The sequence below is a fragment of the Pongo pygmaeus genome, chromosome 20, assembly GCF_028885625.2.
Source record: "Pongo pygmaeus isolate AG05252 chromosome 20, NHGRI_mPonPyg2-v2.0_pri, whole genome shotgun sequence".
In the NCBI taxonomy this organism is placed as follows: Eukaryota; Metazoa; Chordata; class Mammalia; order Primates; family Hominidae; genus Pongo; species Pongo pygmaeus.
In genome coordinates this window covers 60,190,141-60,217,142 of record NC_072393.2, presented here as the reverse complement: position 1 = coordinate 60,217,142, position 27,002 = coordinate 60,190,141, and the positions used below count along the sequence as shown (strand labels likewise).

General features: G+C 48.3%; 1 protein-coding gene across 2 annotated transcripts; it reads right to left on the bottom strand.

Annotated features, from left to right (window-relative positions):
* Positions 1-547: 547 nt before the first annotated feature.
* On the bottom strand, positions 548-27,002 carry CACNG7 (calcium voltage-gated channel auxiliary subunit gamma 7). 2 transcript variants are annotated; one of them, XM_054463285.2, is made up of 6 exons: positions 26,765-26,984; positions 24,867-25,091; positions 23,320-23,406; positions 22,421-22,561; positions 1,486-1,631; positions 673-1,065 (listed from the first exon to the last, which is right to left on the bottom strand). In XM_054463285.2, exons 1-6 carry the CDS (start codon positions 26,823-26,825, stop codon positions 808-810), a joined length of 918 nt encoding a protein of 305 aa, XP_054319260.1. In that variant the 5' UTR covers positions 26,826-26,984; the 3' UTR covers positions 673-807. The 2 variants fall into 2 exon arrangements, with proteins under 2 accessions (XP_063513507.1, XP_054319260.1); XM_063657437.1 differs by lacking the exon at positions 1,486-1,631 and having other exon boundaries at positions 548-1,065; positions 26,765-27,002.

Below are 27,002 nucleotides of genomic sequence, written 5' to 3'. Positions count from 1 at the left end.
GACCAGCGGGTGAAGGGAGGAAAGGAGAGAAAGAGTTAAAGGAGGAGGAAGACGAAAAAGAAGCCAAGGATAGCTGAGAAAGCAAGAAGATCCTTTAGACAAGAGCCCCCTAAAAGGCAGGTGACCTTCAGGAAGCAGAAAAGAGCCCAGCCGGTGAGAAAGAATGGGACCTTCCAGGCAAGTAGGGGAGATGGGGAGGGAAGGGCCAGGTTAACCGTACCCGTGGCTTCCAGCCCCCTTCCCTACGCCACCCCGGGGCTGCGGGTGGAGCAAGCCGGCCCTCCCACTGCACCGGAGGACCCAGCAGGTCAGGAGGTGAGATTAGGCAGGGAAAAAGGAAGCCCAGGGCAGAAGGGAGAAGAGGATGGGCAGCATTCCCGGCGGCTGCCCGAACCTGCTCTCCAGCCCAGCGCCCCTGCGGTGAGGTCTGAGGTTGGGGAGCTCCAGGGAGCTGGGCACCTGCACCGCCACTGGCTGCTCCCAGCTCAGAGCAGGTGCAGAACGAGGGAGGAGCTAATTTTCTTGGAGAGGAGGCGGCCAGAGGAAAGGGGCGGGCCAACGAAGGGGAGGAGTCATTTGGGAGTGAGAGGAACCAATGAAAAGGAGAGGTCGGGAAAAGGGGGCGCGGCCATTAAAATAAGGGAGTGTGTGGGCGGAGCCATTGGGAAGAGGGCGGGGCCTAAAGCTGGCGCAGCCTCCTCCGGGTGGGAGCGAGGAGTCCCGAGGACGGAAGGGGGCGCTGCATTGCAGGGAGACCCCCGAAGACGAGGAGGAGGAGGAGGCAGGGGGAGCTCCGAGGGGCGGGCCTCAGCACGGCGAGGTGGAGATGTGCAGGTGGTCCGGGTACTTGATGGCGGGAGGGTAGTTCTGCGTCATTTGGATGGACACGTCGCTGGAGATGTCGGAGGGGCTCCGGCCGCGGCGCCACGCCTCGGGCTGCAGGAACTGGCCCGAGTAGTCGGAGCAGTCGCTGAGACGCGGGCGGTAGAAGGCCGGGTGTGGACGGTACATCTCCTCCTCCGCGTAGCGCTTGGTGAACAGGTACACGGACATCACGCCGGCCCCCTGCGGCAAGGCAAGGTCAGAGTCCCAGGGGCGCCCCCCTGCGCATCCCCGGACCCCGACTCATCTCCTCTCGCTCCAGGACTCAGGGTCCCCACCCCAAGCCCCTTCCTATCCCAGGACCCAGGATCAGGACTCCAGCCCTCTCTTTCCCCAGGACCTCAGGAGTCCAAGCCCTCAAGTTGGCCCCTCCCTCAAGACCCAGGAGTCCCAGTCTCCAGACCCCTCCTCCCCCAGGATCCCAAAAGTTGGAGCTCTCAGACCCCTCTTCCTCCAGGACCCAGGGGTTAGACCCTCAGCTACCACCTCCCTCTGACGCCAGAGTCTGCATCTCCAGCCTCTCCTTCCTCCTGGACTCAGGAACCAGGCCCCCAAGACCTCTCTCCATTCAGAACTCTAGAGTCTAGGTCCCACGGACGTCACCTCTTTGAGTAGGAAGGAGGAAGCGGCGAAGGCAAAAGACCACCCGTAGCGATAATGAAAATACTGCTCAGAGCTGCTGGGCCTGTTCATGACCTCGTCGTTGATGCTGGAGATGTAAAGAACCAAGCCCACCACCAAGGAGAGGCCTAGGGGAGCAGAGGGGGTGCCCTCGTCCATTAGAAGTGGGCCCCTTTTCCCAGCCCCAGCCCCACCTCACTGCCTTCCCCTCCTCCCCATACTGTCCTGGACTAACTTCCCTGAAGCCCCTTGTGTGCTGGCCTTGGTTGGGTGCAGGGAGCCCGGAGATGAATCAACAACCACCTCCCCCTTTACCCCCCTAAATCTGCCATCCAGGAGCTCACAATGCAATTGGAGAAGGAAAATAGGAACACACTGATTAAGTCACATATAAGGTGATAGGTGCTACAAGGAAGTAGCACGCTGTGTGGGACTCTGGAAGGGGTGCCAAACCTGCCTGGGGCAGGGGCAAGAGAAATGAAGGAAAGATTCCTTTGTTCAACTCTTCTTTTCTCTTTCCTTTTTTTTTTTTTTTTGAAATGGAGTCTCACTCTGTGGCCTGGGCTGGAGTGCAGTGGCCCGATCTCGGCTCACTGCAACCTTCAACCTCCCAGGTTCAAGCGATTCTCTTGCCTCAGCCTGCCAAGTAGCTGGGATTACAGGCGCCCGCCACCACGCCCGACTAATTTTTTTTTTTGTATTTTTAGTAGAGACGGGGTTTCACCATGTTGGCTAGGCTGGTCTCGAACTCCTGACCTCAGGTGATCCACCCTCCTCGGCCTCCCCAAATGCTAAGATTACAGGTGTGAGCCACCGCGCCCAGCCTTAAAGGATGAGGCCCAGAGAAGAATAAGGGCACACTGGCAGAGTGCACAGCATGGGCAAAGGTTTGGGAAGGAGGGAAAATAGAGCTGGTCCACCCATGTAGCTGTAACATGAGCTGTAGCCACAAGAAATGAGGTTAGAGAAAGGGGAAGGTATAGCCATGGTAAGCCTCGAATGCTGGGCCCAGGAGCTGGGCATTGACACCAAGGGTACTAGGGAGCTACACAAAGTTTGTAGCAGAGGAAGGACAGGGCCAGATCCCAGTGTTAGAAGAACCTTTGGGGGCTGGTTGATGCTGGGAACAGACTGGAGGGAGACATATTCCAGGGGGAAGAGGATGAGGCCTGAGCTGAGGCTGTGTGGATAATAATTGCAACAATAGCAATAATAATAGCAGCGACTTATATAGGTCTTGGTCTGTGCCAGGCACTGTTCTTGGTGTTGTGTATATATATACATTCATTCAAACTTCACAACACCTCTTTGAAGGAGGTACATTTTTAACACCATTTACAATTGAGGAAATAGAGCATATGGACAGTGTGCAGAGGAGAGGTCCAATCTGAGAATTTCTAAGAGGCGATTATCATTTTCTCCAGATGAAATTTCCTCTAAACAGTAGCCACGCCAAGAGTGGCTTAAGGAGGCTATAAAGTTCCCTGCCTTAAATGTATCTAACTAATCCCTATCAACCTCTTCCCCTAGAATCCTACATTCTGTGTGCCACACACAGAATAAGCCCAAATTCCTTCCACTGTCTACACCGGTGGTCGGCAAACCATGGTCCCTGGACGAAACCCAGCTCACCCCCTCATTCTGTATGGCCCACCAGCTAAGAATGGCTTTCACATAAGTAAATGATGTTAAAAATCAAAACAAGACTGGTATTTTGTGGCACATAAAAAGTATATGAATTTCATTTGGCAGTGCCTCAAAAAGTTAAAGATAGAATTATCATATGACCCAGCAATTCCACTCCTAGGTATGTACCCAGGAGAAGTGGAAACATATGTTCATACAAAAACTCGTACACGGATGTTTGTAACAGCGTTATGCGTAATAGCCAAAAAGCGGAAACAGCCCAAATGCCCATCAGCTGATGAATGGATAAACAAAATGTGGTATATCCATATACAGGAATACTATTCAGCCAAAAAAGGGAATGATATACTGATTCATGCTACCATAGGGATGAACCTAGAAAGCAAGCTAAAAGAAGCCAGATGCAAAATATCACATATTGTGTGATTCCATTTATATGCAATGTCCAGAATAGGCAAATCTACAGAGAGAGAAAGTAGATTAGTGGTTGCCAGGGAATAGGATGGAGGGGGAAATTGTGTCTGGCTGCTAAGGTATGTGAGGTTTCTTTTGAGAATAATGAAAATGTTGTGAAATTAGCTAATGGAGATGGTTGTACAACCTTGTGGATGTACTAAAAATCACTGAATTATATGAAATTTATAGTATGTGAATTACATCTCAATTTTGTTTTTTGCTTTTTGGAATTTTTTGAGACAGAGTCTTGCTCTGTCACCTAGGCTGGAGTGCAGTGGTGCAATCTCGGCTCACTGCAACCTCCGCCTCCTGGACTCAAGCGATTCTCCTGCCTCAGCCTCCTGAGTAGCTGGGATTACAGGCACCCGCCACCGTGCCTGGCTAATTTTTGTATTTTTAGTAGAGACAGGGCTTCACAATGTTGACCAGGCTGGTCTCAAACTCCTGACCTTAAGTGATCTGCCCACCTTGGCCACCCAAAGTGCTGGGATTACAGGTGTGAGCCACCACGCCTGGCCTTTTTTGTTTTGTTTTGTTTTGAAGACAGGGTCTTGCTCTGTCGCCCAGGCTGGAGAGCACCGGGACAATCATGGCTCACTGCAGCCTTCACTTCCCAGGCTCAAGTGATCCTCCCACCTCAGCCTCCCTAGTAGCTGGGACTACAGGTGCACACCACCACGCCCGGCTAATTTTTTGTATTTTTTGCAGAGACAGGGTTTTGCCATGTTGCCCAGGCTGGTCTCGAACTCCTGATCTCAAGTGATCTGCCCACCTCATCTCCCAGAGTGCTGGGATTACAGGCGTGAGCCACTGTACCTGGCTTCACATCTCAACTTTTTAAAGTACATTAATTTCAAATTTTGGTTTCTACAAATGATAGTGGAACACAGGCACACCCATTTGTTTACATATTGCCTATGACTGGTTTTGTGCTACAACCGCAAGGCTGAGCAATTACAAGAGAGACCGAGTGGCCAATAAAGCTGAAGATATTTATTATTTGGCTCTTTACAGAAAACTTTGCTGACCTCTTAGACTACAGTATATAAATGGTCTGGTACCTGCCCACACCGTCTCTGATCAGTTTCTCCTTGTTTCTTCTTCTTAGACCACCTAACTTTCTTTACTTTTTTTCTTTTTGGGACAGGGTCTTGCTCTGTTGTCCAGGCAGGAGTGCATTGGTGCAATCATAGCTCACCGCAGCCTCCACCTCCCTGGCTCAAGCGATCCTCACACCTCAGCCTCATGAGTAGCTGGGACAGCAGGCATGCACCACCATGTCTGGCTAACTTTTGCATTTTTTTGTAGAGACAGGGTCTCCCCATGTTGCCCAGGCTGGTCTCGAACTCCTGAGCTCAAGTAATTCTTCCACCTTGGCCTCCCAAAGTGCTGAGATTACAAGCCTGAGCCACCACACTCAGCCTAGAACACCTAACTTTCTTGCTCTTCCTTGAACTCCTCAAGCTCACTTCTGCCTCAGGGCCTTTGGTCTTGCCATTCCTTCTACCTGCAATGCTCTTCCCCCAGATTTCCCCATGTCTGTCTCTGTCACTTCGATCTCTCCTCACTTGCTGCCTCTTTAGAAAGACCTTTTATGGGCCAGGCGCAGTGGCTTACGCCTGTAATCCCAGCACTTTGGGTGGCCCAGGTGAAAGGATCACTTGAGGCCAGGGGTTTCAGACCAGCCTGGCCACCGTGGTGAAACCTCGTCTCTACTAAAAATACAAAAATTAGCTGGGTGCGATGGCACACATTTGTAATCCCAGCTACTCGGGAGGCTGAGGCAGGAGGATTGCTTGAACCCAGGAAACAGAGGTTGCAATGAGTCAAGATAGTGCCACTGCATGCCAGCCTGGGCAACAAGAGCAAAACTCCGGGAAGGAAGGAAGGAAGGAAAGGAAGGAAGGAAGGAAGGAAGGGAGGGAGGGAGGGAGGGAGGGAGGGAGGGAGGGAGGAGACTTGTATGATCTCCCTGTTGAAAAAAGTATATTTCCCTCACTCAAAATTTGAGAAATGCAAATGAAAAATATGATGAGCTACCACTTCTCATCAACCAGGTAGTCAGAAGTTTAAAAGCTTCACAGCACACTCTTTTGGGGAGGCTGAGAGAATGGACGTTCTTCCACGTTGCTGGTGGGAATGCAAAATGGTGCCACCACATGAAAGCGGATTTAGTAGCATCTAACAAAATCACACACGGATCTATCCTTTAACCCAGCAATCCCGCTTCCAGGAATTTATCCTGAGGATATCTCTGCCATGATGGGAAACTACACATGCACAAGCTGATTTATTGCAGCATGATTTGCCACTAAAAAATAATGGAGGCTGGGCGCTGTGGCTCACGCCTGGAATCTCAGCACTTTGGGAGGCCGAGGTGGGCAGATCACTTGAGGTCAGCAGCCCGAGACCAGCCTGGACAACATAGTGAGACCCCATCTCTACTAAGAATAAATAATTAGTTCCTGTTGTCTTAGCTACTTGGGAGGCTCAGGAGGGAGGATCCCTCGAGCCTAGGAGTTCAAGGCTGCAGTGAGCTATGACTGCACCACTGCACTCCAGCCTGGGTGACAGAGGGAGACTGTCTCAAAAAACTAAATTAAGTTAGGCTGGGCATGGTGGCTCATGCCTATAATCTCTGCACTTTGGGAGGCCAAGGTGGGCAGATCACTTAAGGTCAGGAGTTTGGGACCAGCCTGGCCAACATGGTGAAACCTGGTCCCTACTAAAAATACAAAAATTAGCCAGGCGTAGTGGTGGGTGCCTGTAATCCCAGCTATTTGGGAGGCTGAGGCACAAGAATTGCTTGAACCCAAGAGGCAGAGGTTGCAGTGAGCCGAGATCCCACCACTGCACTCCAGCCTGGGCGACAGAGTGAGACTCTGTCTCAAAAAAACAAAAAACAAAAAACTAAATTAAAAACAAAATAGAATAAAATACATGAGTCCACACTGATACATATTTAAAATAAGAAAAAAGAGAAAGTTCTTTTCAGTAGCACACCAATTTATCCATGTAGGTGGAATAATAGAGTTAGAAGAAAACACCATTCTGCAATCCTAGTAGTAACGTTAGATTCAGGCAAGAGTCACCAGGGGATGCTCAATCGCTGGATGACAGAATCTCCCCACAGAAGATCTATTAATTATTACAGATATAAAAAGCTTCCTTTATGGTGAAAGAACCTGGCAGATACTGCCTTAACCAAGCGATCGAAGTTAACATCACCAGCAACAGGGCAGACCCACACCACAGGCCTCTGGAGAAGAGAGCTGAGCAAGCCACTACTTCCTTTATGTCGTGTTCCTGCTGAGAATGCGTAACCTGAATCCACTCATGAGGACAGTGGGACACTCTACAGCCCAACTGGCTGCACTCTTCAAAAACGTCAACATGAAAGATTGAAAAAGAAAAAAAAAGGCAGCAAAGCTCCATAAAAAATGAAAGGTTCACATGGCATCCTCCACGTATTAAAAAAAAAAAAAAAAAAAAAATGAAAGGAGACTAAAGAGACACAATAGGGAAATGCAAAATGTGATCTTAGATTGGATCCTGAATCAGGAAAAAGTAACAGTAAAAAGATAGCATTGGGCCGGGCGTGGTGGTTCACGCCTGTAATCCCAGCACTTTGGGAGGCCAAGGCGGGTGGATCACTTGAGGTCAGGAGTTCGAGATCAGCCTGGCCATCAGGGTGAAACCCCATCTCTACTAAAAATACAAAAATTAGCTGGGCATGATGGCACATGCCTGTAGTCCCAGCTACTTGGAAGGCTGAGGCAGGAGAATCGCTTGAACCCAGGAGGTGGAGGTTGCAATGAGCCAAGATTGCATGCTGCACTCCAGCCTGGGTGACAGAGCAAGACTCTGTCTCAAAAACAAAACAAAACAAAACAAAAAGGCCGGGTGCGGTGGCTCAGACCTGTAATCCCAGCACTTCGGGAGGCCGAGGCGGGTGGATCACCTGAGGTCAGGAATTCTAGACCAGCCTGGCCAACATGGAGAAATCCCGTCTCTACTAAAAATACAAAAATTAGATGGGCATGGTTGTGGGTGCCTGTAATCCCAGCTACTTGGGAGGCTGAGGCAGGAGAATCGCTTGAACCCAGGAAGTGGAAGGTTGCAGTGAGCCGAGATCATGCCATTGCACTCCAGCCTGGGTGACAAGAGCAAAAGTCCAACTCAAAAAAAAAAAAAAAAAAAAAAAGACAGTATTGGAGGGTGGGGGTGGTGGCTCACGCCTATAATCCCAGTACTTTGAGAGGCCGAGGTGAGTGGATCACTTGAGCTCAGGAGTTTGAGACCAGCCTGACCCACATGGTGAAACCTCGTCTCTACTAAAAACACAAAAATTAGCCAGGCGTGGTGGCATTAGCCTGTAGTTCCAGCTATTTGGGAGGCTGAGGCACGAGACTCCTTGGAACCCAGAAGGCAGAGGTTGCAGTAAACCAAGATTGAGCCACTGCACTGCAGCCTGGGTGACAAAGCGAGACTCTCTCAATTAAAAAAAAAAAAAAGAAGACAGTATTGGGACATTGGTGAAATTTAAATGTAGGACTAGGTATTAGCTATAGTATTTTATAGACCTTAAACTTCCTGAATTTGATTATTGTACTGTGGTTAGGTAAAAGAATGCCCTTGTTCTTAGGAAATACTTGCTGAACTAGTGAAGTGTTTGCAACTTATATTCAAGTGGCTGCACCAATGTGTGTATATATATATTTTTTGTGCACACATGTGTATATATGTATATATAACGTGTGTATACATAGGTATATATGCATATGTAAAATGTGTATACATATATGTGTATGTAGATCTATATATATATGGAGAGAGAGAGACAGAAAGGCAAATGTGGTAAATGTTGAAAAACTGGGCTAGGTGAAGGATATGAGAGTTCATTGTATTATTTTTACAAGCGTTCTATAGTGTTAAATTTTTTCCAAAATAAAAAATTTAAAATACGAGTATTCCAAAACAGAGATTTTTTTTTTCAAAATGCTAAAGTATTACCTGCACACTAGTATTTCATTTACTTATTTATTTATTGAGATGGGGTCTCGCTCTATGGCCCAGGCTGGAGTGCAATGGCATGATCATGGCTCACTGCAGCCTCAAACTCCTGGGCTCCAGTGACCCTCCTGTCTCAGGCTCTGGAGTAGCTGGGACAACAGGCATGCGCCACCACACCTGGCTAATTTTTTTTTGTTTTTTTTTGGAGAGACAGGGTCTCAATATGTTGACCAGGCTCGTCTGAAACTCTTAGGCTCAAGCAATCCTCTCGCCTCAGAATCCCAAACTGCTGGGATTACAGGCATGAGCCACTGTGCCTGGCCTTGCTTTTTCATTGTAAAAAGAAAAACCTACCTTTTCCATGGGGAGCTCTGATGGACACCATCTTTACCAAGGGTTCGAGCTGGTACCACTCACTGTGGGACAACCTGACATTATTTGCTCCCTGGAGTAACGTGATACAAAGTATGCGGTGGCACCTCTGACTTTTCTTGCCAATGATGTTTAACGTGAATGTTATCAAACCTCTAGTCTAGACAGAACTTCCAGGTTACAGAAAATACAAGGAAAGAGGAACAAATGAAGTGTTACCATGAAGAAACAAATAAATTCAATATGCGGCTGGGAGCAGTGGCTCACGCCTGTCATCCCAGCACTTTGGGAGGCTGAGGTGGGTGGATCACCTGAGGTCAGGAGTTTGAGACCAGCCTGACTAACATGGAGAAACCCTGTCTCTACTAAAAATACAAAATTAGCCAGGCATGGTGGTGCAGGCCTGTAATCCCAGCTACTTGGGAGGCTGAGGCACGAGAATTGCTTGAACCCAGGAGATGGAGGTTGCAATGAGCTGAGATTGCGCCATTGCACTCCAGTCTGGGTGACAAAGCGAGACTCTGTATCAAAAATAAATAAATAAATAAAAATTAAACAATAAACCCAAGATGCAGGACATTCACCAGGATACCCTGTCCCTCAGTCTTCAGAAAAACGATGACATGGACCAAGCTAATGACACTCAAACAAGTGATCAGGTCTAATATCTCAAAAAGAGAGACAATCAGACATTCTGTGTCTCTTGATGTAATAGACACAGCAGGATGTGAACAGCACCACCTATGTATAAAGTGTTCTTGCCAAAAAAAAAAAAAAAATCAAACCTGCATCCATCTAAGCTTCTTTTAGATCTTGGCTTACAAGAAAACACAGGAATAGGCTGAGTGTGGTGGCTCACACCTGTAATCTCAGCACTCTGGGAGGCTGAGGCGGGTGGATCACCTGAGGTCAAGAGTTTGAGACCAGCCTGTCCAAAACATGGTGAAACCCCCTGTCTACTAAAAATACAAAAATTAGCCAGGTATGGTGTTGGGCGCCTATAGTCCCAGCTATTCAGGAGGCTGAGGTAGGAGAATTGCATGAACCTGGGAGGCAGAGGTTGCAGTTAGCTGAGACCGCACCACTGCACTCCAGCCTGGTGACAGAGCGAGAGTCCATCTCAAAAAAAAAAAAAAAAAAAAATTAGCCAGGCATGGTGGCGGGCACCTGTAATCCCAGCTACTCAGGAGGCTGAGGCTGGAGAATCACTTGAACCCAGGAGGTGGAGGTTGCAGTGAGCCGAGATTGCGCCACTGCACTCCAGCCTGGGTGACAGAGTAAGACTCTGTCTCAAAAAAAGAAAAGGCCAGGCTCAGTGGCTCACGCACAAAGTGCTGTAATCCCAGCACTTTGGGAGGCCGACGTGGGCGGATCACCTGAGGTCAGGAGTTTGAGACCAGCCTGGCCAACATGGAGAAACCCCGTCTCTATTAAAATACAAAATTAGCCGGGCGTGATGGCAGGTGCCTGTAATCCCAGCTACTCGGGAGGCTGAGGCCAGAGAATCACTTTAACCTGGGAGGCGGAGGTTGCAGTGCCTGGACGACAAGAGCGGAACTCCGTCTCAAAAAAAAAAAAAAGGGGACAGAGAAAAGAAAACACTGAAATAGATGAACATATTAAACCACAACAGAAGATTCCATTGGAAAACTCGGCAATGTGGGAATTCCACATAACAAAAATCCAAATTTCTCAAAAAAATAAATGGCGAGAAAAAAATAGGAGAGGGACCATTTTAGGTTGAAAGAGGCTTCAGAGATCTATCAATTCAAGGTACATGTGGAACTTGGATCTGGATTTGCAACAAATGAACTATAAAAAGGCATTTATGAGGCCAATGGGGAAGAGTGAGCATTAACTAGATACGAGATAATATTAAGTAATTATTCTTATTTGCTTGGGCTTGATCATGACATTGTGGTTATAGTAAATAAAAGACTACTTATAACTCAGAGATATACTGAAATATCTGTGAATCAAATGATGTCTGAGACTGGCTTTAAAATAATGTAGTGAAATGCAGAAGATGACATGGCAATATGACTAAAAACAGATTTGCCATATGTTGGTAATTGTTGAAACTGAGTACACGATCCATGAATTTCATTATACTATTCTTTCTATATTTTATTTTATTTTTTAATTCTTTTTTTTTTTTTTTAGACAGGGTCTTACTCTGTTGCCCAGGCTGGAGTGCAGTGGCACCATCACAGCTCACTGCAGCCTCCATCTCCTGGGTTCAAAGCGATTCTTCCACCTCAGCCTCCAGAGTAGCTAATACTACAGGCTTGAGCCACTGTGCTTGGCTTCTTTTTATATTTTAATAATGAGATATATTTAAAAAGTCAGTGCTGGCTGGGCACGGTGGCTCATGCCTGTAATCCCAGCACTTTGGAAGGCCGAGGCAGACGGATCACGAGGTCAGGAGATCAAGACCATCCTGGCTAACATGGTGAAACTCCGTCTCTACTAAAAATACAAAAATTTAGCCAGGCATGGTGGCGGGCGCCTGTTGTCCCAGCTACTCGGGAGGCTGAGGCAGGAGAATGGCGTGAACCCGGGAGGCGGAGCTTACAGTGAGCCAAGATCGCACCACTGTACTCCAACCTAGGCGACAGAGCCAGACTCTGTCTCATAAAAAAAAAAAAAAAAAAAAAAAAAAAAAAAAAAAAAAAAAGTCAGCGTTGTTAAAAACAAATAGTAATTAGGCTTTTTTTTCTTTCTTTTTTTTTTTTTTTTAGACAGAGTCTTACTCTGTCACCTAGGCTGGATGCAGTGGTGCGATCTTAGCTCACTGCAATCTCCGTCTCCCGAGTTCAAGCGATTCTCCTGCCTCAGCTTCCTGAGTAGCTGGGACTACAGGCATGCACCACCACACCTGGCTAACTTTTTTGTATTTTAATAGAGATGGGGTTTCACCATGTTGGTCAGGCTGGTCTCAAACACCTGACCTCAAATGATCTGCCCAGCTCGGCCTCCCAAAGTGCTGGGATTATAGGCATGAGCCACTGTGCCCGGCCAAAAAAGAGACTTATTAACTAAATGTCATGCATGCACCTAGATTGAATCCTGGTTCTAGGGAAAGAGTTATAAAAGACATTCTTGAAATAGCCAGGACAGTTTAAAAATGTATTAAATTATATTATGGAATTATAAAATGTCCAGGTCTGATAATGTTGTTGTAGTTATGTAGAAGAATGTATTATTCTTCTATTTATTTATTTATTTAGAGACAAGATCTGGCTCTGTTGCCCAGGCTGGAGTGTAGTAGCACGATCTCGGCTTATGGCGACCTCTGCCTCCTGGGCTCAAGCCATCCTCCCAGCTCACCCTCCTGAGTAGCTGGGACTGCAGGTGCATGCCCCATGCCTGGCTGACTTTTGGTATTTTTTGGAGAGATGGGATTTTACCATGTTGCCCAGGCTGGTTTTGAACTCCTGAGCTCAAGTAATATGCCCACCTCAGCCTCCCAAAGTGAGGCCATAGCACCTGACCCTTAGCCTTAAAGGATGCATACTAACACTTAATTTTAGAGATGAACTATCAACATGTCTGCAATTTACTTTCAAATGCTAAAGCCAAAAAAATCTGTGTGTGGTGTGTTTAAAAAGTGAGGTGGGGCCGGGCACAGTGGCTCACACCTGTAATCCCAACACTTTGCGAGGCTGAGGAGGGCAGATCACCTGAGGTCAGGAGTTCAAGACCAGCCTGGCCAACATGGTGAAACACCACCTCTACTAAAAATACAAAAATTGGCCCGGTGCGGTGGCTCAGGCCTGTAATCCCAGCACTTTGGGAGGCCTAGGTGGGTGGATCACGAGGTCAGGAGTTCAAGACCATCCTGGCTAACACAATGAAACCCTGTCTCTACTAAAAATACAAAAAATTAGCAGGGCGTGGTGGCAGGCACCTGTAATCCCAGCTACTCGGGAGGCTGAGGCAGGAGAATCTTGTGTACCTGGGAGGTGGAGGTTGCAATGAGTTGAGATTGAGCCACTGCACTCCAGCCTGAGCAAAAGAGTGAGACTCTGTCTCAAATTTAAAAAAAAAATAGCCTGGCATAGTGGTGCCCGCCTGTAGTCCTAGCTATTCGAGAGGCTGAGGCAGAAGAATCGCTTGAACCTAGGGGGCGGAGGTTGCAGTGAGCAGAGATGGCGCCATTGCACTCCAGCCTGGGTGACAGAGTGAGATTCTGTCTCAAGAAAAAAAAAAAAGGTGAGGTAGGAGGGAAAGATAGAGAGATAGAGAGAAAAACATTTAAAAACTTTGGATTATTCAGGTGGGTGGGATAATATAATAACCCCTCCACATCACTCTCCTGCTAACCTGCTTTTGTTTTTGTAGCATGTAGCACCATCTAACATTATATTATCTATTTGTTACTTTTTTATTAGACATCTCCTTCATCCCCAGTTGGATGCTAGGAACTCCATGATGCTAGACACAAGTCCACTTTGTTCTTTATTATTCTCCAGCAACTAGTCAATACTCTTTGAATGGATGAAGAATATACTTGCTATGCAGCTGGAACATCTAGAAAAGCCCATTCACTCTAAATCCCACCATTCCTCTATCCCTTCCAAGAATTAACTTTTCCTTGCTCTGAACTTCCATAACACTTCCAACTTCTAGTATTCCATAATGTTGAGACACAGTAAGGGAGTGATTATAGGCTGGGCGTGGTGGTTCAGGCCTGGAATCCCAGCACTTTGGGAGGCCAAGGAGGGCGGATCACTTGAGACCAGCCTGGCCAACATGGTGAAACCCTCTATCTACTAAAAATACAAAAATTAGCCGGGCATGGTGGCGGGCGCCTGTAATCCCAGCTACTCAGGAGGCTGACAGGAGAATCGCTTGAACCTGGGAGGTGGAGGTTGCGGTGAGCTGATATTATGCTGCTGCACTCCAGCCTGGGTGACAGAGCAAGACTCCATCTCAAAAAATAAAAAAAAAAAAAAAAAAGAAAGTGATCATAAAGCATTACATGGAGAACATGCACCTGAGATTGGTCTTGAAATATGAGCAGGTTTATAGGAAAGGAAGATTGAAGGAAGCCCAGAAATCACATTCACTGCAGTGCCTAACTCAGATGCAGGGGAATCAGCTTCGCTCCTCTTTTCCTCTCTCTCTCTCCCTCTCTCTCTCTCATCCATCAGGGATGGTCACTGAGGGACAATCAAATTATGTCTGTTTTACTTCCTGAATTCCTCATAAATCTAACCCCCTTTTTGCTTCCCCAAGTCCCTTGACCCAGCTCAGGCCTTATTCTCTCTCTCTTTTTTTTTTTTTTTTTGAGATGGAGTCTCACTGTGTCACCCAGGTTGGATTGGTGTAATGGCACCATCTCGGCTCACTGCAACCTCTGCCTCCCGGGTTCAAGTGATTCTCCTGCCTCAGCCTCCTGAGTAGCTGAGATTACAGACGTGCGCCACCATGCCCGGCTAATTTTTGTATTTTTAGTAGAGATGGGGTTTCACCATGTTGGCCAGGCTGGTCTCAAACCCCTGACTTCATGATCCACCAACCTCGGCCTCCCAAAGTGCTGGGATTACAGGCGTGAGCTACCACACCCGGCCTTCAGGCCTTATTCTGTATGTTTGTACCATTGTTCCAAAATCCTCATCTCCCTTTCTGAAACCCAAAGCAGACTCTATCCCTCCAGGCTCAGAACTCTTCCTTGGCTCCTCACTGTCCACAGGAGAAACAAGTCAGCCTGTCGTTCCAGGCTGTCTGTGATCTGGTTCCTGCTGACAACACCTGCCTCATAGTTCACTCCAACCCCAGACTTAAGGCCCAAGTTTCACGTTACAGCTCTAAATAACAAACATTCTGCCAGGTGTGGTGGCTCATGCCTGTAATCTCAGTACTTTGGGAGGCTGAGGTGGGCAGATCACTTGAGGTCAGGAGTTCGAGACCAGCCTGGCCAACATGGTGAAACCCCGTCTCTACAAAAATACAAAAAAAATTAGCCAGGCATGGTGGTGCACACTTGTAATCCCAGCTACTCGGGAGGCTGAGGCATGAGAATTGTTTGAACCCAAGAGGTAAAGGTAGCAGTGAGCTGACATTGCACCATTGCACTCCAGCCTGGGCAACAGAGCAAGACCCTGCCTCAATAAGTAAAGAAATAAATAAATACCAGTCTCCATAAGCAGAATCAGGATCAGGGTCTGATGGGAAAGAAAGAAATATTTCCACCGAGGAAGAGATTTTGTTTTCTTTTTTCTTTGTAGTAAGTCATTCTTATCGTTGCTTTTTCTTTCTGGCCATTTTGCATTAGCCCTGGTTCTCCAAAAATAACCTTATTTTCCCTTTCTCTTTTTCTCCCTCCCTTCCCCCTTTCTATCTCTGCAATCCAACTCTCTTACTCTCCTCCCACCCCCTCAACTACATCTGCTTTGTAATTCTTAAAGCACAGTAGGCAAGAGTCACCTACATTCCAAGCTGAATAGAACCATCCTGGCTTGAGAACAACTGGGTTTCAGGACCATGGACAGGTGCGCTGGCGTCGACCTCTGTCTTAGCTGCCTTCTTTTTTTCTTTCCTTTTTTTTTGAGATGGAGTTTCGCTCTTGTTGCCCAGGCTGGAGTGCAATGGTGCAATCTCGGCTCATCGCAACCTCCGCCTCCCAGGTTCAAGCGATTCTCCTGCCTCAGCCTCACGAGTAGCTGGGATTACAGGGGCCTGCCACCAGGCCTGGCTAATTTTTGTGTTTTTAGTAGAGACGGGGTTTCACCATGTTGGCTAGTCTGGTTTCGAACTCCTAACCTCAGGTGACCTGCCTGCCTCGGCCTCCCAATGTGCTGGGATTACAGGCATGAGCCACCATGACTGGCCTGTCCTAGCTCCTTTCTAGGGCCTTATCACATGCTGTGAATTCCATCTCCAAACCAGGCTGTTTTCTTTCCGGACTTGAAAATTTCCCCCTGACCCTTTTGGCATCAACTTAGCTGTCACCTTTTCTTGGAAGCCCTCCCTGGTCTCTCACCCTCCCCACAGCACCCTACTATGTCAGGTTAATGCATCTTCCCTTTTCTCAGAATACCCAGGACTGTCACTCATCCCTTCTGCCCTCACTCATTCTGGAAATATTTCAGTTTGCACTTCATACAAACAACACCTCTAGGCTCTAAGGTACAAACAAGAACATGTTTGAAAAGGTCTCAGCCCAGCTGGGCCGCAGTGGGTCATGCCTGTAATCCCAGAAATTTGGGAGGCCAAGGTGGGTGGATCACTTGAGGTCAGGAGTTCAAGACCAGCCTGGCCAACATGGTGAAATCCCGTCTCTACTAAAAACACAAAAATTAGCCAGGCGTGGTGGCGGGTGCCTGTAATCCCAGCTACATGGGAGGCCAAGGCAGGAGATCGCGCCACTGTACTCCAGCCTGGGTGACAAAGCGAGACTCTGTCTGGAAAAAAAAGAAAAAAGAAAAAGGAAAGAAAAGGTCTCAGCATCCCCCTCACTCTTCTTTTTTCTGAGACAGTCTTGTTCTGTCGACCAAGCTAGAGTGCAATGGCATGATTTTGGCTCACTGCAGCCTTCACCTTCCAGGTTCAAGTGATTCTCCTGCCTCAGCCTCCCAAGTAGCTGGGACTACTTGCCCAGCCAATTTTTGTATTTTTAGTAGAGATAGGGTTTCACCATGTTGGCCAGGCTGGTCTCGAACTCCTGACCTCAAGTGATCCACTCACCTTGGCCTCCCAAAGTGCTGGGCTTACAGGCATGAGCCACTGCACCTGGCCTGTCTCAGCCCTTTTGAAGATTACATTCTGATACAAGAAGACAAAAAACAAATAGCACAACAGTAGCAATAAATGCTATGAAAAAATATACAATAAAACATGTGATAGTATCACGGGGGTAAGGGAATACTAGGTACTGTTGTCAGAGAAAGCAACTCTGAAGAGAAAAAAGCTTGAGGCTTCTGAGAATCAGGGTCGGGTGGAGTTGGAGGTGGGGAAAGGACTTCCAAGCAGGGAAGAATAATGAGTGTACCAAGTCCTGAGGTGAGGCTGTGATTAGCATTTTCAAGGAGAAGAATGAGGCCAGTGTGGCTGAAGTTACAAGCAATGTGGAGAGTGCTAGTGGGTGAGGAGATGAGGTCAGAGATCTGAGCAGTAGCCAAATCATAGAAGACGTTGGAGGCCAGACTGAGGCATTTGGGTGTATTCTAAGTGCAGTGGGGATCTATTGAAGGGATTTAAGAAAAAGTGTGAAAAGCTTTGACTGACAGGTAGTCGGGAGCTGTTCTGTGAGTGAGTGCACATGGGTTACGCATGAGGATTTAATTGTGTGTTCTGTGCCAAGGACAGGGCCTGGTATACAGGACATCTGAAGGCTGAATGAATAAGCATATCCACAGATCATGTTTAATGATCGGGGCTAATGTGGGACAGGCACGCGCATGCCTCTTATGACCTGGAAAAAAACCAATGCCTGTCTAGCTTCCTCCCATTTCTCCTACCAACCACATCCAGTCAGTCATCTGATTCTATTGATTCTTCCGTCAATATCCCTCTCTCATATGGCCATCCAATTGCCTTTTCCTCACATCTCCAGCCCCAGCACAGACCTTATCTGCTACGGCCTGGGCCACTACACAAACCTCCTCAGTTTGTACATTTCCAGTTTCTTTCCCTCTAGTCCATCCCCAGCACAGGTCCCTGTGAGACATTTAATGCCCAGCTGTGACCGTAACCCTCCTGCCCTAGCCCTTCCACTGGTTTCTCCAGAATTGAATGCCAACTCCACCAATACCAGACCTGCAGCAACTCCACCAATAACCAGACCTGGGGCAAGTTCACCAATAACCAGACCTGGGGCAACTCCACCAATAACCAGACCTGGGGCAACTCCACCAATAACTAGATCTGGGGCAATTCCACCAATAACCAGACCTGGGGCAACTCCACCAATGACCAGACCTGGGGCAACTCCACCAATAACCAGACCTAGGGCAACTCCACCAATGACCAACCTGGGGCAACTCCACCAATGACCAGCCTGGGGCAACTCCACCAATACCAGACCTGCAGCAACTCCACCAATAACCAGACCTGGGGCAAGTTCACCAATAACCAGACCTGGGGCAACTCCACCAATAACCAGACCTGGGGCAACTCCACCAATAACTAGATCTGGGGCAATTCCACCAATAACCAGACCTGGGGCAACTCCACCAATAACCAGACCTAGGGCAACTCCACCAATGACCAACCTGGGGCAACTCCACCAATGACCAGCCTGGGGCAACTCCACCAATGACCAGCCTGGGGCAACTCCACCAATGACCAGACCTGGGGCAACTCCACCAATGACCAGACCTGGGGCAACTCCACCAATAACCAGACCTAGGGCAACTCCACCAATGACCAGCCTGGGGCAACTCCACCAATGACCAGACCTGGGGCAACTCCACCAATGACCAGCCTGGGGCAACTCCACCAATGACCAGACCTCGGACAACTCCACCAATGACCAGTGTGGAGCAACTCCACCAATGACCAGGCCTGGGGACAACTCCACCAATGACCAGGACTGGGGCAACTCCACCAATGACTGGGACTGGGGACAACTCCACCAATGACCAGGACTGGGGCAACTCCACCAATGACCAGGACTGGGGCAACTCCACCAATGACCAGGCCTGGGGCAATCCCTGTCTTTCTCTCTCTAAGCCCTGGTTTCCTCATTGCGAACAGGAGGCAGTCACACCAGACTATCCCATTCTAAGTCCCAAGGCATTGGTACTATTTCTGTCCTTAACTTCTCCTTTTAAATCTCCTTCTTTTTTATGATTTTAATCTTGGTGGGGCAGCATAATGCCATGGTGAGGAGCCTGGGTTGGAAAAATTTGAAATTTGGCCAGAAGGGGAGAAAAATTAAAAAATAAAAATAAGGGCAAGGTGCGGTGGCTCATGCCTGCAATTCCAGCACTTTGGAAGGCCGAGGCGGGCGGATCACCTGAGGTCGAGGGTTCAAGACCATCCTGGCTAACACAGTGAAACCCCGTCTCTACTAAAAATACAAAAAATTAGCTGGGTGTGGTGGTGCACGCCTGTAATCCCAGCTACTTGGGAGGCCGAGGCATGAGAATCGTTTGAACCTGGGACGCGGAGGTTGCAGTGAGCCGAGATCACGCCATTGCACTCCAGCCTGGGCGACAAGAGCGAAACTCCATCTCAAAAAAATAAAAAATAAAAAAGTAAAATAAAAATTCAAAAGTTGGTTGTTACTACTAGTACTGCTACTACTGCTACTATCATGACTACCACCGCTAGTACTACTACTATTATTACTACATTTATTTATTTACTTAAAACAACAAGCGTTGAGCACTTACTGTTACAGTCCAGACACTGGGTCAGATGCTTTACATTCATGATCTAAATCGGGGGTTGGCAAATGACGACCTGGCCCATTGCCTGCTTTCGTATGGTTTGTGAGCTAAGTAGGATTTTTACCTATTATTCTTCTTTTGATTAAAAAAAAAACAAAAGAAGAATAATATTTCATGCACATGAAAATTACATCGAACTCAAATTTGAGAGTCCACGAATAGTCACTGGAACGTAGCCACTCCCATTTGCTTACACCTGGCAGCTTTTGTACTACAGTGGCCAAGTTGCATCCCAGTAGAGTTGAATAGTCGCATCGGAGAACCTATGGCTCACGTAGCCTAAAATATTTGCTATCTGGCCCTAAGCAGAAAAAGCTTGCCAACCACTGACCAAGATTTGTCCCCTCCATAACTCCACAAAAGAAGGCTTTGGTTCAAACCATAAGTGGTAGAGGCAAGATTTGAACCCAGTTCTTTCTAGGTTTACAACATGTGGCCTTCAGCCACTATACACCCCAAGCTTGGCAGCACATGCCTGGATACCTTGGGGTGGAATGCATAGGTCATAGCCTGTGAAATGAACGCTAGGAAGGAATTCAGCCAGTTGGATTCAATCTCTTCCAAATTACTCTATTGTTACCCTAGAGACGTGACTTCCAGCCTGCCTGCACCACTGATCCTCAGCGTGACCTTGGGCAGTCAGTTCCAGGTGCAGTGGGTGGTATAAGCATGGATTTAGGAATCAGAATACCCTAGATTCCAATCCAGTTCTGCCATTGACAAGCTATGTCGCCTCTTCGAGCCCCTGTTTCCATTCCTGTGAACCGCAAACAATGAGACTTTCCTTATAATGATTTTGACAGGTTGAATAAAAATCCCCATGCTATCTACTCTTGCCCCACTTTTTCTCTCTAGGCCACTATTTTTCCATTTGAAAAATGATGAGACCTTTCCGCTCTGACACTCTAGGATCATGATATTCTCCGTGTCTTATTTTAGCTCAGTGTCTGGCTCCACCCTCTGTGATTCAAGTTTGCACGGAGGTTGCACCCTGCTTTCCCTGGAAAAGGTCTCTTCAGGTTAGGTTGAAGGCATGGGGGAGGTTGCACCAAGAGGAGTCTGGGTGAGGAGCAGACACTGGAGGAGAGGATATTGGATCAGGTGCTTTGGATCTTAGTTGCTTAGTTGGAGGATCCCTTTTCAACTATTTGCACAGCCACTGAAAAGAGGGAGCTGAGTGCCGGCCCCAGGGGACAGAATGGAGATGAGACATGCAGTGGGGTTTGTTCATAAACTATCAACTGAATTACAAGGACCTGATTTGAGTTTAATTAAATTATGTTGAATTCATTTGAATTGAACTGAAGAATTGAGTCAGAATGAATTGGGGTTAGTTGGGTTGGATGGATGGAGTTAAATGTACTCGAGCTGAGTTGATTTGGACTGATTTTAGCTGAATTGGACTGAATTGGATTGGACTGAGTTGAAATTTCGAGGAGAGTAACACTCAAGAAAAAAGGCTTTAGGCCAGGCACAGTGGCTCATGCCTGTAATCCCAGTACTTCGGGAGGCTAAGGCAGGAGGATCACTTGAGGCCAGGAGTTCAAGACCAGCCTGGCCAACATGGCAAAACCCCATCTCTACTAAAAATACAAAAATTAGCTGGGCATGGTGGCACACACCTGTAATCCCAGCTATTCAGGAAGGTGAGACAGGAGAATTGCTTGAACCCGGAAGGCAGAGGTTGCAATGGGCCGAGATCACACCAATGGGCTCCAGCCTGGGCAACAGAGGGAGACTCCGTCTCAAAAAAAAAAAAAAAAAAAAAAAAAAAAGCCAGGCGCAGTGGCTCACACCTGTAATCCCAGCACTTTGGGAGGCCGAGGTGGGCAGATCACCTGCAGTCGGGAGTTTGAAACCAGCCTGAGGAACACGAAGAAACCCCGTCTCTATTAAAAAAAAAAAAATAGAAAATTAGCTGGGCATAGTGGCACATGCCTGTAATCCCAGCTACTTGGGAGGCTGAGGCAGGAGAATTGTTTGAACCCGGGAGGCAGAGGTTGTGGTGAGCCGAGATCATGCCATTGTACTCCAGCCTGGGCAACACGAGCGAAACGCCGTCAAAAAAAAAAAAAAAAAAAAAAAAGAAAGAAAAAGAAAAAAGGCTTTACTGGAACTCTGGACACTGAAGTCCTCTGGAAATAGTTTACATTGGTATCTTGGGCAACTCTCTATGAAATTATGGGCCTTGGTACCCCCATTTTATCAAGTGAGTGCTAATAATAAATCCTAGGTAGCGATGTTAGGAGATGGGTGTGAGATCACATATGCAAAAGAGGCTTGTACCTCAAAAGAAGAAAAAAAAACTGTAAACAAATATTGAACTCTAGCTAATCACAAGTGTGATGACGTAAGTAGGGTGACGTGTACTGACACCTGAAACTTACTCTGAAGTGCATCTAGACAATAAGGTAGGTTGATGGATGGTTGGACATATAGACAGATGGACAGACGCAAGATCATGCAAGTCTAGTGACCTGTTAATGGGTGACTCTAAGTGGTGGCTACATGGGTGTTCGCTATAAAATTCTTTGGACTTTTCCATTTATTTGAAAAAATTTAAAACAAAATATTGCACAGAAAATAAGGAGCCTTGTAAACTGTTAATTGCAGTTTATCAGCAGTGGTTAAAAATACAGCCTCCGGAGGCGAATTGCGTGAGTTTCATTCCCAGCTCTGCCTCTCACTAGTTGTATGGCCCTGAGCAAATGACTTCATCCCTCTGAGTGTCTGTTTCCATATCTGTAAAATGGGCTATTAATAGGATTTACCTCACAAGGTTGTTGTGAGTATCAGAACAGAGCCTGGTACCTAATTAGCACCCAGTAAGCCCTCGCTACAATGTGGTCCTCTAAAGGACGCTTTGCAATGGGCACTGCTATTTCCATTGCACATAGAAGGAAAGTGGGGCTCAGAGAGGGTCTGCAACTCCTCCCAGGCCACACAGCAAGGAAGTGGCTAGGTGGAAAAGGAACCACAGGTCCCTGGAACTGGAAATGGTCCCCCAGCCCCCAAGTCCTTAGGCTTACCCGATAGTATGAAGAAGATGCCAGAGACAAAAGCCAGAATGGTCCTCTGCGGGCGGATGTGGCCGATGTTGCTGATGACGAAGGCCGTGAACACGAGGAAGAGGCTGACCATGGGGAAGGGGGTGGCCGTGCGCACTGTCTCTGGGGAGGGGATGGGGAGAGACAGGGGTGAGGGGGGAATCTCCAGTGGGACACTTCCCCATTCCTTGACCTCTGCTCTCACCACCTCTGCCTTTTTGTTTGGCTCCTCCCTTTCCCCACTGACTCCTCCCCTTCCCCTGATATTTCCTCTGCAGACATAAGCCTGCCACGCCCCCTCACACAGGCCACACCTCCTTGGGCTTAACTCCGCCCCCTTTCTGATTGACCGCTCCTCACCAACCGGACTGAGCTCACCCTTTCAACCTTGCCCTTTCTTCTTACCTAACCACCACTCTGCCTTGCCTTCTTCCTTTCTTTCTTCCTTTTTTTTTTTTTTTTTTTTTTGAGACAGAGTCTCACTCTGTTGCCCAGGCTGGAGTGCAGTGGTGAAATCTCGGCTCACTGCAAGCTCCACCTCCCAGGTTCAAGCGATTCTCCTGCCTCAGCCTCCTGAGTAGCTGGGACTACAGGGGCGCGCCACCATGCCCAGCTAATTTTTGAATTTTTAGTAGAGAGAGGGTTTCACCATGTTGGCCAGGCTGGTCTCAAACTCCTGACCTTGTGATCCGCCTGCCTTGGCCCCCCAAAGTGCTGGGATTACAGGTGTGAGCCACCACGCCTGGCCCATTCTGCCTTCTTTCAAGCCTCCCCTCCTTCCCTTGGACCCCACCCTTTCCCTAGTCCTGCCCCCTCCCAGGACTCCATGACTCGGCTGTGATCTTGCTCTCTTGTGCCTAGGTGCCCCCACATCCCCTCACTCAGAATATTCTCCGTGTTTTCCGTCACCAAATTGATCTCCGGTTCAAGAAAATATTCTGAGGCCACACAGCGACCTTTCTCCCGACCTGGGGGGAAGAGAAACAGACAGGGCTGGATGAGAGGCTCCTAAGCTCTAGAGAGGCTGGGGGTGGGGGCAGGACAGATAGAGGGGAGACCCCAGGATGGGGGTGCAAGGCCTAACCCAAGGGTTATGAGCTGTACTACTCCAGGGGTGTTGGGAAAGGGGGTGGGTGGAAGTCTGTCTGGGATTCCTCTTTCTTTTCTTTTTCTTTTTTCTTTTTTCTTTTTTTTTTGAGATGGAGTCTGACTCTGTTGCCCAGGCTGGAGTGCAGTGGCACGATCTCGGCTCACCACAACCTCTGCCTCCCGGGTTCAAGTGATTCTCCTGCCTCAGCCTCCTGAGTAGCTGGGACTACAGGCAAGCGCCACTATGCCTGGCTAATTTCTGTATTTTTAGTAGAGACGGGGTTTCACCATGTTGGCCAGGCTGGTCTCAAACTCCTGACCTTGTGATCCGCCTGCCTTGGCCCCCAAAGTGCTGGGATTACAGGCATGAGCCACCGCCTGGCCTGGGACTCCTCTTTCTAGCTGCCCTAGAGACTCCTGCTTGAAGGAGGACAAGGCTGGAACTCTAGGTCCTAAGCAACGAAGGGGCTGTAGATCAGAACGCATGGTCCCTAAAGAGGACGAGGTCTGGGGACCAGGATTCTTACAATGAATTGGTCTTTGTGGTCCCTGGGAGGTATAGATTTTTTTTTTTTTAAGAGACTGGGTTTTGCTCTGTCACCCAGGCTGGAGTGCAGCAGCACCATCATAGCTCACTGCAGCCTGGAACTCCTGGACACAAGCAATCCTCCCACCTCAGCCTCCTGAAAAACTGGAACTACAGGTGCACGCCAGCAGTCAGAGCTAGGCAGAGTGAGATGGAGTCTCACTCTGTCACCTAGGCTGGAGTGCAGTGGCAGTGGTGTGATTTCAGCTCACTGCAACCTCCACCTCCCGTGTTCAAGTGATTCTCCTGTCTCAGCCTCCCAAGTAGCTGGAATTACAGGGGTGTGCCACCACATACAGCTAATTTTTGTATTTTTAGTAGAGACGGGGTTTCACCATGTTGGCCAGGCTGGTCTCAAACTCCTGAGCTCAAGGGATACCTCTGCCTTGGCCTCCCAAAGTGCTGGGATTACAGGCGTGAGCCACCGCGCCCGTCCCATGCATTTTTTTTTTTTTTTTTAAATCTTGCCCATTCAGCACTGAAATTGTGCAGGGGACAAGTTCTAAACCTAGACTACAAACTTTAAAGGAAGACTCCAGAATTCCTTAGGGGTTAGGGGCCTGGAGCATTAGGGCTCCTAGATCCAGGAATAAAGGGCTAGTCATTGGGGCTCCACGTAGAAATTTGAACTTCCAGGAGAGAATCAGGATCCGTTTCTGGATTTCTGGAACTCAAGGGATGGGACTACGGCTAAGACTCTCAGACCCCAGGCAAGGCAGAAACTGTTGAGTGGAAGACGGGTGAGGGCTGTACCTGCAAAGAAGCAGACTCGCCAGAGGCCGGCGTGCAGGGCCATCTTGACTTCGGTGGTCTGGTTCTGCGGTAGCACTGTGCCTTCTTCCATGTACAGCCAGTAGTCAGTGCTGACTGCGATGCCCACCAGGAGCAGGCCGCACGCACCAAACACGCTGCTCAGCAGGGTCAGGGCGCGGCTGCTGCAGTGACTCATCCTCAGAGGCAGGGGGCGCCCTGCGGGGCCTGTGGAAGGGAAGCTACAGTGCAGAGCTCCATGGGACCGACCAGAGTGCTCGACCCCGTGCAGCGACCCGGGATGCTGGGCCCTAGCCAGAGACACTGACTCCTAAATCGAACTCTCAGATCTGACCTCCGTGGCCTGACCTATGACCCCAACCCTAGAGTCTGACCAGAGACACCAACTGTTGAGCCTCAGCCTCAGGGCTGGGCTCCCTAAACCTGCTACCTATGCTCTAGCTCCAGATCCAGATCCCCAACCCCAGAATTAGATTTCTAATCATAACTTTCAGCCCAGGCCCAGAGACTGAATCTTGGCTCCAACCATGTTTGGACCTGGGTCCCAAATACTGTGACTCCGAGCAGAAATTCTAATTTGAGATTCTCAACCCCAGAACCAGGTCCCCCTGCCCAAACCTAACCTCACCTGCTGACCTGAGACCCTAACTTAGAAATCAGATGCCAACAGAGTCCCTAACCTTGAGTGTGGATCAGTGACTCAGAAACTATTAGGCAGATCAATGATGTCAACTCTAGGACCTGGCATCCCACAGCCCTGTCTCTGTGTGCCGATCGAAGCCCCCAGTTGTGAACACCAGACTCCAACAAGAATCAATAACCTCAACTCTGAGCCAGGACCTAGATCCCAGAGCACAGGGCATTGGGCTTGAACCCTGGATGCTCTACAACTTGAGGTGGCCGGAAACTCTAACCTAGGCTACCCAGTCTTAACTCCATGCCCTAATCTGATACCCTGATACATTTTCTTGCACCCTGTCTCTGAACTACACCCAGAAATCCCCGAAGTGGGTCACTAATCAAGGATCTCTAACTCCATACCAGGGCTTCACACCGTTGACCTCAGCCCTAACTAAGACTTTGAGCAGAGGCCCCCACTTAAGTTTAGCCTCTTGGATTTGTATCTTGAGCCTAACACCCAATTCTAACACAAAGAACTTGGCCCATGACCCTCTAACTCTGATCCTGTGCCTTGACCTCATTTGATACCCCAATTTAAGATGACATCACACAACCCAGATCCTAGCTCCAGAACCCTAATTCCACCCTCCCAGATCTAGGCAGGCTCCTGGACCTGGAATGCTGGAACATCTTCACAGGCTGCTGAGTCCCAGAACATTGGAACCCAGAGACATAGAACCAGAATCTCGATTAGAGATTCCAGAATGTCAAAATCAGGAGCTGAGACTGGGTGAGGTGGTTCACATCTGTAATCCCAGCACTTTGGGAGGCTGAGGTGGGTGGATCACTTGAGGTCAGGAGTTCGAGACCAGCCTGGCCAACATGGTGAAACCTTATCTCTGCTAAAAATACAAAAATTAGCCAGGCACGGTGGCTCACACCTATAATCCCAGCTACTCAGGAGGCTGAGGCAGGAAAATAGCTTGAACCTGGGAGGCAAGATTGCAGTGAGCTGAGATAGCACCACTGCACTTCAGCCTGGGCGACAGAGTGAGACTCCATCTCAAAAAAAAAAAAAAAAAAAATCATGAATGAGCTGGGACCCCAACCACCACCAGCAATCCAGCATCCCAATCAGAGCACCCCAGTCAAACAACCGACTCTCATCCTTCCAACTAGGATTCAGTGCCCTGAACTCCAAAATCCCAAGCAGGAGTCCCAAAACCCCCTCCCCTAACACACGATCTGAAACTTCCTACCAGAGGTTCTGGACCCCGGTTTCCCATGCTGGGACTTCCAATCACAGATCCTCTTCAACATCCAGCATGGAGTCCCGATTTCATAACATTAGACTCCAAACAGGAGATCCCCAGTTCATCTCTGTGGCCTCCCCAATTCCACTTAGGAACCTAGAAATTCCAGCGAGGGAGCTCCTCAATCCAGATCTCAAGGACTTGAAAAATTCCTTACCCACGATTCTTCCCGGACCCCTGCAAG